The sequence below is a fragment of the Balaenoptera musculus genome, chromosome 8 (assembly GCF_009873245.2).
Source record: "Balaenoptera musculus isolate JJ_BM4_2016_0621 chromosome 8, mBalMus1.pri.v3, whole genome shotgun sequence".
In the NCBI taxonomy this organism is placed as follows: domain Eukaryota; kingdom Metazoa; phylum Chordata; class Mammalia; order Artiodactyla; family Balaenopteridae; genus Balaenoptera; species Balaenoptera musculus.
This window is the reverse complement of record NC_045792.1, coordinates 103706158-103725138: the sequence shown is the minus strand read 5'-3', so window position 1 is coordinate 103725138 and position 18981 is coordinate 103706158. Positions and strand designations below refer to the sequence as shown.

Sequence of the window (18981 nt, the reverse complement as noted above, 5' to 3'; positions counted from 1 at the left end):
CAAAGATTGTTTTTGAAAGAAGCCTTGTAGAACTACTTGACTCTTTAAAATATATGTACAACTGTGACTAGAAATAAATACAACAAGGGGAAGAAAACTATTAAGGGGAAGTGGACTAGTAAAAAAAATAAAACCAGGTTGGAAAATAATCAAATGTTGAAACTTCAAATGAAACCAAAAGGCAGTTAAAACGAGCATCAGTCTGTACGAGAAGGGGCATTCCAGAGGTAACACTAACTACGGAGACTTAGTTATGGGAGGGGGTGAGGAGATCACATTGTAATTCAGTATCATATGAGTATTAAGTATATTCCATATTAAAACTGCAGAGACAGTATCCTTCCTCTCTCACAACTTACATTCCAAAATCTTATCACCTTTTCATCCAGTAAGAGGCCAGGGATTTCTCAATCCACTGGCTGGAAGGCCAGGGTTATAGTGAATTAATATTAATGAGAATTTAATTATAATAATGTAACACCTATATTCACATGGAAACTTTCACTGAGGAACATAAAATTTGCTTAAATTTTACCGGAATCCTCAACGCATTTCTAAGCAGTCAGATGACGAAGGAAATGGAAAGTGAGTGGTTTGCCTACTTTCATGTTGAAAACCAGAATTTGAATTAAGACATAGGAATCCCAACAGAGTAGTGCTCTTGTTGCCTTCCTATAAACACACAGCTTTTAAAAAGCAGACACCACTTTCCATGAATAAGTTATCTCTAAAGTGACCAAACTCAAAGAACCCCAGACTGGGCAGATCCATACCGTTTAGGAGACTTCGTCTTGGTAATTATGCCTACAGCCCCAGCAAAAACTGAACAGTTAGCAAACTCATAGACCGACTCAATGGCTTTTCTACAGTACTCTAAGACTTAGACGGCATCTATAAATTATTTCATCTGTTCTTCCCAACAACCCTGGGTAGTCAGCTGGACAGTCTTTTTTATTTCTTTCCATTCTGATGAGATGGAGGCTCAAAAGGTAACCAACCCCAAATCACAGTTTTTGTTCAAAGAAGGATTTAACTCTTCTGGCTCCAAGGCCAGTGTTCAATCCACTCTACCAGTCTACCTGTGCACACAGAAGTCTGTGAAGATTAATCATTTGCTAGTTTTTAAGGTCTAGATTAGGGATGACAACATTTGAAATTGCTGGCTTACTTTAGGTCTCTTCCTAAAACAAACAAAAAGCCAAACACACTGGAAGATACTCAAGCACACTTACATCATGGACTATCATAACTGGAATATAATGGTGGTGCTAACGCCTCCAGGGGGCTTTCTGGATTGTCACAGTGACTAGAGACTTCACTGACATTCAGTGGTGGAAAAAACAAGAAAGCCAGACCTCCTACAACCCACAATTCCTTTGAGTCCCGCACAATTAAGAAATGACTAGCTTCCTGCACAATTTCCAACATTCACGTAAGTGGAAACGTTCTGACCAGGGGCAGAACCAGGTCTTGTAGGGCCTAAAGCTTTTACAAGCTGGAGGGTCCTCTATTGGAGAAGCATACAAAATTACAGTTACAAAATTAGGTCTAGGATTTTAAAATATCAAATATATAAGAATACATCTAAAGAAAGATTTACAATACTTCTATGCTAAAAGTGCAAAATCAGTGAAAGAAGATCTAAATAAATGGAGGGACATAACACATCCATGGACTGAAAGACCCGATACTTTAAAGATTTCAGTTCTCTCCATATTAATCCACAGAGTCAATGCAATCCTAATAAAATTCTCAAAAAACTTTTATGGAAATTGAAAAATTGATTCTAAAATTTTTAAGGAAATGAAAGAGCAAAGACAAGTCAAGGCAATCATGAAAGCACAATGTTGAAGACTTACACCACCAGGTAATAGGACTATTATAAAGATAAAGGAGTACAGACAGGGGGAACACTGGTACAAGCACGGACAACCTGACCAACAGTACAGACAGAAAGTCTATAAATAGACCCACATGTAAAATGTCACGTGATTTACAATCAAGGTGACGTGCAGAGCAGTGGAAAAAGATGATCTTTTTTTTTTTTTAGTTTTGTTCTGTTTTATTTTCAATTTTAGTCTAATGTATATACAATAAAATTCACCTATTTTGAGAGTACAGTTTTATGCGTTTTGACAAATGGCGTAAGCACCATCACAATCAAAACACAGAACATTTATTTCCATCAAAAAAGATGATCTTTTAAGTAAATGGTACAGGGGTAATGGAAGATCCATGTGGGGGAATGTATCTGAACCCTACATTCCACACACAAATATCAATTCCAGATGGACTACAGATCTAAATGTAAAAGAAAAATAATACAGCTTGAGAAGAAAATATTAGAGAACCTCTTCATGATCTTGAATGGACTAAGATTTCTTAAACAGGACATAAAAGACACTAAACATAAAGTGGGGAAATGGATAAACTGGACAGATTTAAGATTAAGAATTTGTGTTCAACAAACAACACCATTGAAAGAGTAAAAAGGAAGCCCACAGAGTATGAGAAGATATTTGTAAGAAAAAGAACTCCTGCAATTCAATGAAAACAGACAACCCAATAGAAAAACTACCTGAACAGACAATTCATAAAAGAGGATACCGGATGGCTGGTAAGCTTATGAAAAGGTTCCCAACATCATGAGGGAAATGCAGATTAACACCACTGGAGCAGCCATTTTACCTCCACTCAGAATAACTGAAACGCAAAAGACAATCCCAACTGACGGTAGCGATCTGACCCAAGTGGAACTCTCACACAACCCAGCAATTGCACTCCTGGCTGTCCTCTCAAGAGAAACGAAATGAACTGTACGAGAGTGCATATGATCTCCGACAGACGGGTGAGAATGTCCACGGCAGCCCTCTTCACAATATGGGAAATCTCCCATATGACCACCGCCGGCCCAGTGATTAAATAACTTGTGATACATGCGCACATGGAATACCGTACAGCAACAAGAATATATGAGCTGCAACCATATGCAACAACGTGGCTGATTCACACAAACATCATGTTGAGCAAAAGAAGTCAGATACAAGAGTATACACGGTATGAAGTACCAAAGCAGGCAGAGCTAACTTACGCTCTTACACGTTCGGATGCTAGTCATCTTTGGTGGGGGCAGAGGCAGTGATTAGAAGTAGACAAGGTAGGGGCTTCCCTGGTGGCGCAGTGGTTGAGAATCTGCCTGCCAATGCAGGGGACACGGGTTCGAGCCCTGGTCTGGGAAGATCCCACATGCCACGGAGCAACTGGGCCCGTGAGCCACAATTACTGAGCCTGCGCATCTGGAGCCTGTGCTCTGCAACAAGAGAGGCCGCGATGGTGAGAGGTCCGCGCACCGCGATGAAGAGTGGTCCCCACTTGCCGCAACTAGAGAAAGCCCTCGCACAGAAACGAAGACTCAACACAGTCATAAATAAATAAATAAATAAATAAAAGAACGTGAATTTTTTAATTTAAAAAAAAAAAAAAAAGAAGTAGACAAGGTAATGTTTTGGGGTGTTGGTAATGTGTTGTTTCCTGATGTGGATGCTAGTTTTGTTCAGTTTGTAAAAAGTCATCAATTGTACTTATTATATGTGTCCTTTTCTAAGTACTATATATTATACTTTTTGAATAAAGATTTTCAAAACAAAATTAGGTATAGGGCCACGGAAGTAGCCTGAAACTTAAGTTTCATTAGCTTCATAATAAATTTGCCTTGAATTTAAGGCAAATAAAGGACCTTGAGGGGCTTCCCTGGTGGCGCAGTGGTTGAGAATCTGCCTGCCAACGCAGGGGACACAGGTTCGAGCCCTGGTCTGGGAAGATCCCACATGCCGCGGAGCAACTAGGCCTGTGAGCCACAACTGCTGAGCCTGCGCGTCTGGAGCCTGTGCTCCGCAACAAGAGAGGCCACGATAGTGAGAGGCCCGCGCACCGCGATGAAGAGTGGCCCCCGCTTGCCACAACTGGAGAAAGCCCTCGCACAGAAACGAAGAAACTGAACAGCCAAAAATAAATATAAAAATAAATAAATAAATAAATAAAAGATTACTATAAAAAAAAAAGGACCTTGAAACTTAAGTTTCATTAGCTTCCTAATAAATTTGCCTTGGTCTTGCCAGACACAAACGTATGTAAATAAAAAGCAGCTTATAATGTTCTAAGCCTAGATTTAAATAGATTTTATATAGAAACTTAATTGATTTTTTCACCAATCAATATACACTGGATTTTCCAGGAATGTAACTAATGTAACTACAGTAAACAGAGAAAAGACTATATTTTGTTTTGTGTAGAATTTGATGAAGATTTATCCACCATTTTAGAAAACTGTATCACCGATGGCACTGCCACATATCATGAGGCACCCACGCAGTACACCTGTATCAGTCTCTATTTATGGGAGCCATATCCACAGAGATAAGGCGATGTGTACCTGCAAGCACCTGAGAGCTATGGTTTCTAATGTGCTGTGAACACTTACACACGTCTTCTGAGAATTTACATATAGAAATACATATCGTATTACAAACAGCTTTCCTTTTATTTTTCCTTTATATTGCAGTTAAGACATTGTAGACATGCTGGTAAATCTGACTATCCGGGAATTTCATTTCACAATAGAAAAGGGGCCATAAAACCTGATAGTTCTGAGAACCAGTTATAGACCATCAGTCTATCAAATAACTGTAAAGAGAACTCTAATCCTTGAATTTGGTAACTGCTCTTCTATGCTACTCACATTATCCAAATCACAAGTAATATATTTATCTAAAATGTTTTTGATAAAAGGAAAAGAAAAACCCAGCTACCATTTTCAAGAGCAATTACCTAAATATATCTATTATAAATTCTACCTAGACCTGGTGAGCAGGACAAGAGGGAAATTAGAGTTCAAACTACAATATCTAACTGAGCCCTTTTCCTTTTAAGTCGGTAAGATCCAGCTTGGCATTCACAAGCAAAGGGTTCCATTATTTTTCTGTTCTCTTTCAAAAATAGCTCCACCTTCAAGACTACACAAATTAGATCATTCTGCAGCAGGAGTCCTCCTTATAGAGCAGCTCCTAGGCAGCACAGACAGGCTGTCTGCTGTAGCAAACCAGTCATTTAAAAAAAAAACAGATGTTTTTCATTTTTCAGTTCCACTGGGTTAGTGACAAAGGGTAGGTGCTATGGCTGTTAATGGCCCCTGCAATAGAGCTCCCTCACCAAAAGCCATCAAATAGGTAAGGATCACAGAGGAGCTATCAGACCAAGCAAATATGACAGCAGAATAATTAGGGACGTTGAGACTCTGCTGCTCCAACACCTTCACCATGGCCTACAGCATAAAAAAAAGAATTTATCTAGATTTTTAACACAATCAGTTGCCAGCCTATGCATTATTCCATCGCCCAGTAAATCCCCAAGGAAATTTATTCCCAGTTAATCACAAATGGCAAAAATAGAAACAAACAACCTTCCTCAAGAGCTCTGAAGAGTTCTGTTACACAGATCTCATTCTCATATAATGTCACTTATGATAAAGGGATGACAATCACTATCATTTTTTTAGTGAAAAACAGAAAACTGACACAAGGAGGTTAAATGAAGTCTTGAAGTCGTCCCTGAATCCTTTTCTTTTGTCATATCCCAAATGTAACCCATAAGCAAATCCTCTAGGCTTGAAAAGACTATACCCGACTCTGATGACTTCTCACCTTCTCTACCACCCTGGCCGAAGGCAACATCAGCTCCCAGTACATCATCTTCATACTCCTAACTGGACTCCCTGCTTTCACCCTTGCCCTCCTCTATGGGCTATGCTACACGCAGGGGCCAGTGGTTACTTTAATACGTAAGTCATTACCATGCGTCTTCTCCGGCTCGAAATCCCCAATGGCTTCATCTCACTGAAGGTCAAAGCCAGAGCCCTACACCGGCCTACGAGATCGGGTCCCTTCACTTCTCTGACTTTCTCTCCCACTACTCCCCACCGTGTCCACTCGGCCCCGGTCCACTGGCCTCCTGGATGTTCCTGGAACCTGCTAGTACTTACTGTTCCCGCTAATGACTTGCCTAAGTGTGAGCGCCACACCATCACTCACCTTCTCTGGCGTCTTCTAAACTACCTTTTCTAAAACAGTAACACTCTCTGCCTCACGTGTACCCCTTTCCTGCTTTAACTGTCCCCATCTGACATACCCTACCGTTTGCTCACTCATTTGTTTATTGTCTGCTGCCCCCTCTGCCCCTAGAAGGTAACCTCCAGGAGAGCTTGATTTTGCCTGTTTTATTACGCACTCTCTCCTCGGTGTCTAAAATGGTGACTAGGCATACGGTTGCTGCGCGGTGAGCACCTGCCAACTAAATGAAGTTACTATTAGGGAGAGGAGGACGCACAGAGACTTATGCAGACCCGCATGGTGAGGTAAAGCCAAATAAGAAACCAGATTCTAGAGCCAAAGCATTTTTGGCACATGGTTTTAAAGAGATGATAGCAACTTGCTGACTTTTTTCCTCCAGCTATATTATAAGAATAGGAGGAAATACCTGAATGAGCATCAAACAAAACAAAGCAAAACAAAACAAAACCCAAACCCAAATAGAGCCAGCATCACAAACGTTCTATACAACGTTCTCTTAAATGGACTCCAATCAGACGACGCCTCAGCACACGGAGACGTGGCACTCGTTTATCAGTGAGGCTGCCTGAGAACGAGGCCCTCCCGGAACATACGCAAACACATCGCTGGCCTAAGTCCAAAGCACACCAAACTAATCCTACGCCAAATCTTAGTTCAGATCATGTCCCATTTCCAACCCAAGCATTTGTTTCCCCAGTGAGATGACACTTCCCTTTTCCTCCATGGAGAGAAAAGTCAACCAAAAAGATTAATGGGCAATGTTTAATAACATTTTAGCTGCTCCTTTTCATAAGTTTTTTTTAAAAAAAAGGAAAGATAGAGGGGATTATCTACAAGTAATAAAAACAAAGGGATAATGATATCATATGCAGTTAATGAACAATTCTCCCCATTAAAGATAAGGGCATAAACAATTTATTGCACATCTTGGTGGCAGAGTGGAAATACAATTAAATCCATTAATAGCCACAGAGCTTTTATGTTCCCAGAGGACGCTGGTTTCCAGAGTTGCTTATTCATTTCCATCCACAGCAAAAACAGTGCATGGTGTGGATGACCGAATGCTGTAGTCTACTTTCCACATATTTTAATTTTGAGGAGACAATTTTATTAAACAACAGACTTAGGGTAGATTACGCTGCCACATTCTATTGGATACGACCTGAAAGTGCGAAACAAAAACCTACTTGCAGAGACAATGTAAATGATGACTAATGTAAATCAGGCCTACAAATACGATACCATCATATTCATAGTTTCACTGCCATTACCCAAAGATGTTAAGGTAATGATTTCTATGAATACAGATGCTCAAACATTTTACAAATATTTTGTTTCTCTGCATAACAAATCAACAAGGCCAAAAAAGGTATCCCCACTTGTAAAAAAAAATCAGGAGAAAAAGTAACTTGCCCAGAGGTAATCAAAATAGATTTAACTAAGCACGAGATATAGGGCTTTACTTACTAATCCATAATAGTAATAGAAGATTAAACCCTAACCCTCAACTCACCAGCAAGCCTACCTCTAGAGCACAAACTGGACCAAGAGGTGAGCAAAACAGCCCTGCTGTGGATCTCATGCTCTCAGATTACACTGCCCATTACTCTTAGCCTCATATTCAGAGCCCATTCCTTCTTAACATATTTGACTATATGATTCTTCAGCTCATGGAATATTAGAAGCAACAAAGCAGAAAGAAGGCATGTTGATAGCAACAGGGAGAAAAGAAGACAAAAACAGAACTAAAAAAGCAAACATATGACTTTAAAGACAGTTACGCACCACGTACCAGTCCACACTCTTCATTTCAAGCCCTGATGTTCGCCATGAGGGTCCCATTCATCACGACCATCCACACTTGAGAAGAGGTAAATCGGTGTTTTATGTATATATTCTCAAGGAAGAACCAGAAACACATAAATATATTTGCGGGTTTCTAACCAAAATGGGAAGATAAAAAGTCTTGGTGCTTATTAAAGGAGAAAACTGACATGTATGCAAAGATCCAAATGTTTCACAAGAGGCCTTAAATGTATTATCAGGTCCTCCTACAAAAGTAGAATACAGTTTTTCTATAGTTTGAGACATAAAAAGGAAAGCTTAAGGAGAAAAGAGAAAAAAGATCAACTCCGTTTAAATCCTGATTTTCCTAGGAGTCGCTCAGCTTTTACTGGTGATAAATGGCTAGCTGTAAACCGGTTTAGTTGTTCTTCTGGCTGCCAAAGCAGAGCTAAAGAAGTCAGCAGGTAGAATAGGGAAGCTGTCAAGTCAAGTTGGCTCAAAACAAAGTTGTGGTTTGCAGGCCGGGCCTGAACCATCTCTTCCGTTCATATAAGCTGGCAGGATGTAGAAACAGGATCCCGACCCAGCCACTGCTTCAGAGAACCAAAATATTTTCCTTTGACTTTCTAGTCTATTAAGCTTGGGGTTTGGCAGGATCTGTGGCCAAAGTGAACCCAAGACCTTGTAATGGTCCCCCTGAGGAAATCAGAATATAAACAAGGTTGCCCTGATTCTAGACAGAAAGCAGTTTTTCGAGGGGTGTGGGGGAGAGACAGAGAAGCTAGGCTGGCAGTAAAGACAGCAAGAGTAATAGTAACATTTTTAAGTGTTTTCTATGTGCCACATAAGCACTTAACGTGTATTAATCTCATTTAATCCTCATAATAAATGAACAGTAGGGGCAATTATTATGCCCATTTTACAAGATGAGAAAAATTAAGCATTAGAGAGGTTAAGTAATTTGCCCAAGTCACTCAAACAGTAAACAATAGAGTCAGGATTAAAATCCTGGCTAACTGGTTCCAGAACTGACACCTGTAGCCACTGTGCTACGAAGCCTCTCACTGTCTATAATTTGGTAATAAAGCAGCATTCTGTAATCCCAACATTACAAAGTATAAAGCATTAAATATTATTTGTCAACCATGAGAACCAGACAGAGCTCAGGGGACACCAAGTTTGTTTGTTTTTAATTAATTAATTTATTTTATTTTTGGCTGCGTTGGGTCTTCATTGCTGTGCGCAGGCTTTCTCTAGTTGCAGCGAGCAGGGGCTACTCTTCGTTGCAGTGCGCGGGCTTCTCATTGCGGTGGCTTCTCTTGTTGCAAAGCACGGGCTCTAGGTGCACGGGTTTCAGTAGTTGTGGCACGTGGGCTCAGTAGTTGTGGCTCGCGGGCTCTAGAGCGCAGGCTCAGGAGTTGTGGCGCACGGGCTTAGCTGCTCCATGGCACGTGGGATCTTCCCAGACCAGGGCTCAAACCCGTGTCCCCTGCATTGGCAGGCGGATTCTTAACCACTTCGCCACCAGGGAAGCCCTCCACCTACTTCTAAACTGGGGAGCCCTGCAGCACTGCCTTCACCTCCCTGGGCCTTGACTTCCCTTCCTGCGGAGGTGCTGTGCACACAGCAGACGCTCAGCAGTCTGGTTCACCTCACCCAGGCATCAGCCCAAACAGCACCTCACCAGAGGCCTTCTCTGACCACACTACCCAACCCTCTCAAGTCCCCACTGCGCTTTGTCTTTCACCATGGCACTACTCACCACCGGACTATTCACTATAGACCTAATTACGTGTTTATTATCTGTCTCCCTCCACAAGAATGTTCACTCTAGGAGAGAATGGACTTCGTCAACCAGCTGCTGGTTCCCCAGCACCTGGAGCAGTATTTGGCATATAGAAATACTCAAAAAATATTTGTTGTATGAAAGAATTGTGTAGGATAGATTTTCATTCAATAAACTTTACAAATAAACAGGCACTGTTCATTGACAAATGTATCCATTAAGCACCTATAAAGTAACTACTATGTAAAGTAATGAACAGGATTATTTCAGATGATGGTAACTGGTGTGAAGAAGATTTATAAACTCCCAGAATGGAATGGGCAGGTGAGAGAAGATTTCCAAGGCAGCAGGTCAGCTGAGACCTGAATGATACCCAGGAGCCAGCCACACGATGATCTGGGGACACAGCATTCCGGGTAGAGGGAACAGCAAGTGCAAAAGCCCAAAGGCAGGGTGACCGCGCCCAGGCCCAGCTTGCCCAGAGCCAGGTGAGCATGGGGAGAATGGTAGCAATGAGGTGGAAGCCACGGGAAGAGTCCCACCACAAAGTATCTCCGAAGTCATAAAAAGGGTTTTACTCTAAGTGTGATGAAAAGTTATTTGATAGGGTCTCTTATCTTCACCCAACAGAATGTATACTTCATGAGATCAAGGATTTTGTTTGTGGCACATGCCGGCTGGTCTACAAGCATTTGCTAAATGAATGAATTGGGAAGATTATGAACAGGAGAGTGACATGATTTGATTTTCATTTTAACATATCACTCTGAACTGCTACTAGTGGTTACCTTCTGGGAGGAGATCAGGGTCGCAGAGGATGGGTAGAATTACACATGAGGGAGTGCGATGTGCTTTCCAGGCACCGTAAATCACAGACATGGGAGGAAAAAGCTACTATCTAACCCCTGAAGCCATTTGGTGTTTCTAAACAACAGACAGGAAAAGGTCCAGGAGGAGGGACCAAATAAATGACAACTGATGTCCTAAGCCTTTTCTGTTAAAAAAACAGAAACAAAAAAAACACTACAAAGAATCTCTGTCTCGTTTATAAAAAAAGGAACAAAAGGAAGCTCAAAGCCAGACACACACACACACACACACACACACACACACACACACACACACAGTCTTGGAGAAAAACTGTAAAGAAAAAACACCTTCCTACATCTAAGCACAATAACCAGACTAAATTTCCTCAGGGACAATTAACATTCCTCTAACCACATCCAAACTGTTACCTGGGGGGAGTCTTGCTCGGAATACTGCTCTGAGAGGCAGACTGCCATTCGGAGGAGTCTGCAGACTAAGAATACAGGAGCAGGTGCTGTAATAGGAACCAAGTTTTAAAACAACACTCCTTTCACGCCTACCTATACCTGCACCAGGTCACTAAAAAAAACATACGGGGTAAACCACTCACAGTGTAACTGCTAAGAGGTCTGTCACAGTTCTAAAAAATTTTTTTGCCAAAATAGGCTCTGGATATTACCTAGTGCCTCTGTTTACAGAACTGAAAGTGCTGAAAGGATGAATGAAACACAGGTTCATCTGGGAGTCGTGGAGGATCATTACTTCCAAGGAGAAAAGAGGAAGAACAGTACTCGGGGTCAGAAAAATTGGTGAAGCTACTAGAACTAAACTCAGATATTCTGACCTTTAATGTATTTAAAAACTTTACAATCTGAAAGAAGCTACATGGGACTTTCCTGGCGGTCCAGTGGTTAAGACTCAGCGCACCCAATGCAGGGGGCGCAGGTTCGATTCCTGGTCAGGGAACTAAGATCCCGCATGCCGCACGGTGTGGCCAAAAACAAAAAATAAAAATAAAATAAAAGAAGCTACACGGACATCAAATAACTAATGTGCCTCTATCAATGCCCCCTCCTCACCTGTTCCTCACCATCCACACACCACGAGGTGGGCAGCAGGCTAGAGCATTCTCCAGTCACCATTTTTGCTATCAATAAAGATGAACAAGCAACTCTAGAACCAAGAAAGGAAGGTGAGTGGAGTGAAACCTCAGCTCCCCCCAATGTCGTCATCCAGTCAATAAATCCTATTTTTTACATCTTTATCGCGATATAAAATTTGTAAGGTTCCCTCCTTTGAGGTACGTATACAACCGAGAAGAGTTGATATGCATCTTTAAATATATATATATATATATATATATATATATATATATATATACTTTTTTATTTTAATATTTACTCATTTATTTGGTTGCACTGGGTCTTAGTTGCAGCAGGTGGGATGCATGTGAGATCTAGTTCCCTGACCAGGGATTGAACCCAGGCTCCCTGCGTTGGGAGGGTGGAGTCTTAACCACTGCACCACCAGGGAAGTCCCTAAATATATATTTTTAAAACAACATTTACTGGTCTTTTCTGTAATACATGTCTGTTATAGAAAGTCTGGAAATCACCAAAAAATACACAAGGACAAAAATTAGTATCACACATAATCCTACCATCCAAAACCATTTTGGAGTGAACGCCTCCAGACAGTTTTCTCTGTAGATATTGACTAAGACCTAAAATTGTGAGAAACATATGACAGGGAAGCACCAGGAAGCTAATTCCCTCCAGGAGGAAGTGAGCAGACTAGAAGGTAACAACACTTAAAGGGGGAAAACTAACAAAAGAAAACTAATGGGCCCTTGGAATAGCGAAGAAAGGGGACATTTTAAAATAACTTGGAAGAGGACAGACTGAGTACTCAGTCTAATTAAACAAATAAGGAGAAGCCATAAATATTAATACCAGAGATGCCCATACTTAGGCAATATTCTCTCTAAGACAGTGTTATCTAACAGAACTTTCTGTGGTCCTGGAAATGTTCTAGATCTGCCCTGTCCAATATGGCAGCCACCAGCCACACGTGACTGGTGTGAAATGAAATGTGGCCAGTGCAACTAAGGAAGAGAATTTTAAATTTCATTCAATTTTAATTAATATTTAAACAGCCACATGTGGCTAGTGGCTACTGTATTGAACAGCACAGCTTTAAAGATGAAATAGCCTATGATCTTAAGACATAACTGCATGTCAAACAAAATGTTTTAAGTAACTGTTTTCTAGAAGATACAGAAGCTCAGCAACAATACGTCATCTTTTACTGGCCTTCTCTACTGCGCTACCCAAGGTAGAGGCCAGGCACGTGTCTGCCTAAGTGGCTGTGACTACAGCTATTCTCTGGTTTGTAATAACGTAAAAGGGAAAGCAGGTCCAGCAGGCTTTCTCATCAGATAACTGCCCTGTGAATGACTCCAGAGTTGGTGCCCAGGCACACACATTGGTTCCCTAAAGCCCTCTGAAGTTATGCTGGTTATTCCTTTCATTAGGCCTGGAGAAGGGAGGACTGCGTCAGGGCTCGCCAAGCTAGAACCAAACTGCCTTGCTCAATTCCAGCCCAGTGGGCTCTGAAAGACATTTTAAGGCCAACTTCAAACTCTGTCTTTTCTCAAGAGCCCTTAATACCACTCCGAACTCACACTGGAAAAAGACCAACTCTTGCAATCACTCCCACAGCTTCCCTGGATTCCCAAAGTATTCCCAGAATATGACACCACAGGTCCAAGCCAAGCCGACTCCAAATTTCAGAGGACCCACGGAGCCTTCAAGTCCGGGCCAAAACAGGACAAGCCTCCTGGGGTGAAGCAGTGAAAAGACACAGCCCAAACACTTTCTGGCTTGCACCTCCCTGGTGCACACAGAGCCGGCACCAACCGTAATAACAGTGGCAGCTTACTGGCTCAGCTAAGAAATTGGAAATCTAGCTTAAAAGGAAATCACATAACCACTAATGTGTCCAAAAGATCTGTAAATCAATACATGTAAGACAGACTCTGTGAAAGTCATTCTCTTTCTGACTTAAGGAATCTGAGCTTCCACAGGGACGGTGGATTATATTACTCCGATAGAGAGCATATTCTATTACAACACTCACAATGTGAAATTCAAATCTTTTAAGATACAAATAAGCTTCCAAGACTTTTAACGCTAGGGAAATAAAAGAAAGTTCAACAGCTCTCTCTTATTTGATCAATTACATTTACTTTATATCTCATTTAAGAAGTACTTTCTCGGGCTTCCCTGGTGGCGCAGTGGTTGAGAATCTGCCTGCCAATGCAGGGGACACGGGTTCGAGCCCTGGTCTGGGAAGATCCCACATGCCACGGAGCAACTGGGCCCGTGAGCCACAATTGCTGAGCCTGCGCGTCTGGAGCCTGTGCTCCGCAACAAGAGAGGCCGCGATGGTGAGAGGCCCGCGCACCGCGATGAAGAGTGGTCCCCACTTGCCGCAACTGGAGAAAGCCCTCGCACAGAAACGAAGACTCAACACAGTCATAAATAAATAAATAAATAAATAAATAAAAGAACGTGAATTTCTAAAAAAAAAAAAAAAAAAAAAAAAAAAAAAGAAGTACTTTCTCCTGTGGATCTATAGGTGCTATTTTATATTTATTTCACCCACATCTTGGAATGGATAGTAAGTAAAAGTATTCCCAACCAATGGATGAAAACGCTGAGGTGTGGGAGAGTTTGCCCTAGCACACAGGAAGCACAAACAGCAATACATCCTGGCTTGCCCAGTGCTTTCAGGGTTAGAGGGGTAACTGGCCTCAAGTGCCTTCATGAAATTAACACTTCTATTGCAGGACAGTCACACAAACTTAGCCATGGCCACCTCCCTTTTTTTTTCTTTTTTTTTTTTTCCAAATGTGGTCTAAAGGAGAAATGTGACTGATAACCACTGAACTCCTTCCCTAAGCACACACAGAGATAAGGATATGCAAATGTGCTCTGTACTCAAAGACAAACGTGATACAGTTAGTGGGTGATACAGCAGAGCACATTTTGTCTCCTGATAGTCAGTTTTACACCCCTGAGGAAATTTTGTACACTTAGGAAATTGAATAATTTTTCAGTCTCTCCTACTTAAGCAACTCAAAAAGAGAAAAGAACATCAAGGGAAATGTCACCATACAAAGACCAAAGAGAAGGGATCAATGAGACTCTAGAACCCTTCCTTTAACATCAAGCATCTTGCCACCTGGTGCCTACGACAGCGCCACACCACCGTCCATACTCTGGACCACAGACAAGGGAGCACTCCTTAGTGTGGAGAGAAAACAGCGTCAACTTCCAAAGCCGTGAATTTCATAATGGAACTGTAACAGACCTACCTGCTGGTGACAGAATCTCAACAGCCAACTGTATTTCACAATGGTTACCTCTGGGGAGTGAGAAGAGACACAGGGCTGGGGCTTTCCTTTACCATTTCCATCTTTCTGTACTGCTTGAATTTCTAATCATGGACGTGTATTGATCTTTTTATTTTAAGCCATAGGGATGTAATGTACAGCATAAGGAATATGGTCAATAATACTGTAATAACTTGGTGTGGGGACAGATGGTTACTAGACTTATCGTGGTGATCATTTCATAATGTATGCAAATGTCAAATCAAATGCAAATTAAACCAACATAATATTGTATGTCAACTATATTTCAGTTAAATTATATTTCAGTTAAAATTTTGAAATTCCTTGTGAGAATAAAAATCTACTATCAGGACAAAAACCATCTTTTTATTTTAAAAAAATGCTGGTAAAAATGGCAATGAAAAGAACAATTTCATTATTTTAAAGCCAACTATAGGTATGCTCTTCATTCATAAAAAGTAAAAAAAAAAAAAATACTGTGGATTCTGAGAGAATTTAGTAGCTGTTAAGTCAGAGCAGAGTACATACCTGAGAAACAACAACTTTATTTAAACATCTAATAAAGGAGAAAGTTTGGTTTTTTTTTCCCGAAAGTAAATTATATTTCTACAGGGATCAAGAAAAGGAGCATGACCTTCCTAACACTCGACTTTTCAACTCGTTTCTCTGCACTGGGAAGAGGATGACAATTTCACAAGACTGAATCCCAGGACATTTTATACATATCCAACCTTAGATCATACGATCATGCTTGCATTTCTCAAGTGCATATAAATCATACATTTGTGTCTCATTTGAGTTATACAAGACAAGAATGTTAATCCTAGACGATACCCAGCGTGCTGTATACAGAGTGCTCGCTGCCAATACATTCCAAACAACGTGAACAAGCACACCAAGGAGACCTCAAATTAACTGGATGACTCGAATCACTGGAAGGGCCAATAGCAGGCCATTTTCTCCCCACAGGGTGTTATTTTCCATCCTGCAGATAAAACAGCCTGCTCCAAAGAGCACAAGTGTTCCACAAAGAGCTGGGAGGCACAAGGGTGCCGGTTAAAAAAAAAGTCAGAGCAGGACAGCTGACAATCCCAAAGATTGGTTGGTAGACATGACAGAACTGCATGCTCCCTGCAGGTGAAAACAACAAGACAGTCTAAGGCTCTCACACCAAGTCAACATAACAATGACTGATTTGATCAGTATGCCTGGCTGTTTCTTTGGCTAATCATTTATTGTGTGGACCTTTCAGTGACCAATAGGGACAGACTGGAAATCAACAGCCATCAGTGATTTTATTTATCCCCCTCGGTTGCACAGCAGCTTCTTGCCAGTAGGCTCACGCCTTTCTGATCTAACAAGCTAGAGAAGGCAGCTGTCCAAATGTCACCAGTCAAACAGTGATGGATGTGACGGAAGAACAGGCAAGCACGCATTACTAACACTGGACCCACGGAGGAAAGGACCCAGTGCTTTTATGTTTGAAAGAAGTAGATGAGAATATTTCAACTATAGACGGGCCTGTACAGAAAGAGAACGGCAGGCCTGCTTAGGACCATGAGAGGAAAACCACCACATACTAAACTCCCAGTTGCGTCTGGTGCGTGTTAGGGTACTGGCCAAACCTAACTAAACTAAGGTGGCTCCTGATTACCCTGAAGAAAGGACAGAGAAAAAAGAAAGTATAAATCAGTGAAGTGAATGCTGAAACACAAGGGACACGAAGAGTAGAGGGGGGCTTAATGGAAAACAATTCAGCATTATCTAAAAATGTTCCAGACGTATATCCCTCAAACAGCAATTCCACCCCTACGTGTAAAGACATCCTAAAGAAACTTTTGCAAGGAGCACCAAGAGTCCTGGACGAAAATATTTACAGCATTACTGTTTGTATTAACAAACAGGAAACAACCCAAATGTTCATCAAAAGGAGCTTCATGATATATTCATACAGTGAAATTCTACCCATTAGTGAAAATATTTAGAGCCACCATACAACACTGATTCTCACGAACTTAATGTTGAGTTTAAACACACACACACACACACAAATAGGCCACAGAACGCATACAGTATGACAGCATTTATATAAACTTCCAAAAACATCCACAACTCAAAAACATAGCTTAGAGATGCACATATGTCAGTAAAACTAATTTTATAAGACAGGGAAATGATAGACACACTATTCAGAATAATGTTTACCTTTGTAGGGGGAAGAAGGGGATGTGGTCAGGAAGTGGCACCCCGAGGGCTTCAACACAATTGTAATGCTCTTTCTCAAGCTGAGTCAAGTACAGAGATGTACTTCTTGTCATTTTTATTTACAATCCTTTCTAGGACATATATAATTTTGCATGCATGAAACAATTCAAAATAAAGGGGGAGGCATGGAGAAAAATAAAGAGTTGAAGATGTAACCAGACAATGCTCCCCAACCCCACTTACACGTCCATCTGCCCAAGACAGGGCTGACAGACGAAGGAGCCAGCCAGACTCCAAGACAACAGAATCAACTCAGTTTACAGGTGACAAAAAAGACCACCTCCAGGCACTTCTCTGGGCTTCCTGGGTGAAACCAGCTTCACAGTGTCTGTTCAAGGGGTAAACTGTAGGATGTTGCACACTCTCCCCAAAGAGTTTGAGAAAGACTGCCTTGCCAATACAGAAACAGAAAATATCCCAAACTCAGGTATATTTTACCAATGGAAGGAAAGTCCCCAGATGGTTCCAACAGACAGAGGAATGGACTGAATTTAGGAACAGGCAGTAATTTTATGTAGCCCTGCAGGGCTAGAAGTTGTGACCAGTTACTGGGGGGTGGGGAGGGAGGAGAGGATGAAAAATACACTTGAAGACACATTAAATAGGACTTTTACAAGACGTAGAGGCCGGGACAGAATGTGTGTATTCGGAGTACAAATGAACATGTGTGTTGAAGACAAACTAGAGGCGCCAAGGGTTACTATACGGGCTTTACCTGGCAAAAGGTGACAACCGAGTTTGACACATGCCGAGTATACTGGGAAATAATAATGTCTAAAGAGATCCATACCACATCTCTGTAACATATGTACAGCCCACGGGAGCTGGCAAGGCCGGGAAAAGAGTCTGTGACTTTCACGGGGAAACTGACAGGAAGGCCGGATTCGGTCAGATCAACAAGAGAAGGCCCAGGGCTGAGAGTCCAGAAGGCCCAGCTCAGCGAGGGGAAGAGGGTGGCCCCGGCCCCAGACAGAAGGTGGGGATGCCAGGAGAGGGCGGGGTCCCCTCGGGAGGAGTCCCGGGCGGCCAGGCAGGAGCCAGGCCGGGCGGCAAAGCAGCCAAAGGGAATCTAGGGTCGGGGTGCCCCCTTGGGCGATGGGACGGGGAGGAATGGGAAGGCGGGGGCCTGTCACAGACCCGGCTGGGCGACCCCCGAGGGCCCGGTCCCCCCCACCCGCCGCTCACCTGGGCACGCAGCTGGACGAGCTCCGGTCCACCTCCCAGGTGGCGTACAGGTTCATCTGCACGGGGGCGGGGGTGCGGCCTGGCCCCGGGCCGCCGGGAGTCGCAGAGCCCGAGGCCACCGCGACGGCCATGGAGGTGGAGGTGGACGAGGACGAGGAGGAGGCGGCCGCCGCCGAGGTGGACGAGGACGACGAGGTGGCCTGGGCCAGCTTGGGGGGCGTCGGCTGCTGCGGCAGCTGCTGCGGCGGTGGCTGCTGCGGCGGAGACTGGGCGACCCCAGAGCCCCGCTGGCCACTGCCGCCCCCGGCGCCTCCGGGACCACCGCCCGCCCCTCCACGTTCCGCCATGGTCCGGCCGGGGGTAGGGAGGCGGGGGGTTACGGGAATCAGGCGACGCCGAGCGGACGCACAGTCTTCTCCGGCGGCGGCGGCGGCGGCGGCGGCGGCGGCGGCGGCGGCGGCAGCGGCGGCGGCGGGGGCTCGACTCGTCTGCTCAGCCCGCCCGCCAGAGCGCGCGAGCGAGAGACTGCACGCACGCGCGGGGCCTCGCGCCGCGCGGTCCTCGCGCTCGCCCGCCGCTGCCAGTTGCGGCTCGCGCCGCCAAAGCAC

At 43.1% G+C, this 18981-nt stretch overlaps 1 protein-coding gene across 2 annotated transcripts in view; it reads right to left on the bottom strand.

Moving 5' to 3' along the window:
- The window catches only part of PACS1 (phosphofurin acidic cluster sorting protein 1), a 130987-nt gene extending 112035 nt beyond the window's left edge, over window positions 1-18952 (bottom strand). Inside the window, exon 1 of one of the 2 annotated variants that reach the window (XM_036860113.1) lies at window positions 18374-18952. In XM_036860113.1, the coding sequence (XP_036716008.1) occupies window positions 18374-18720 (347 nt within the window). In that variant the 5' untranslated portion in view covers window positions 18721-18952. The remainder of the gene's footprint in view (window positions 1-18373) is intronic. The other variant, XM_036860115.1, reaches the window with a different exon arrangement.
- Between the last annotated feature and the right edge of the window lie 29 nt (window positions 18953-18981).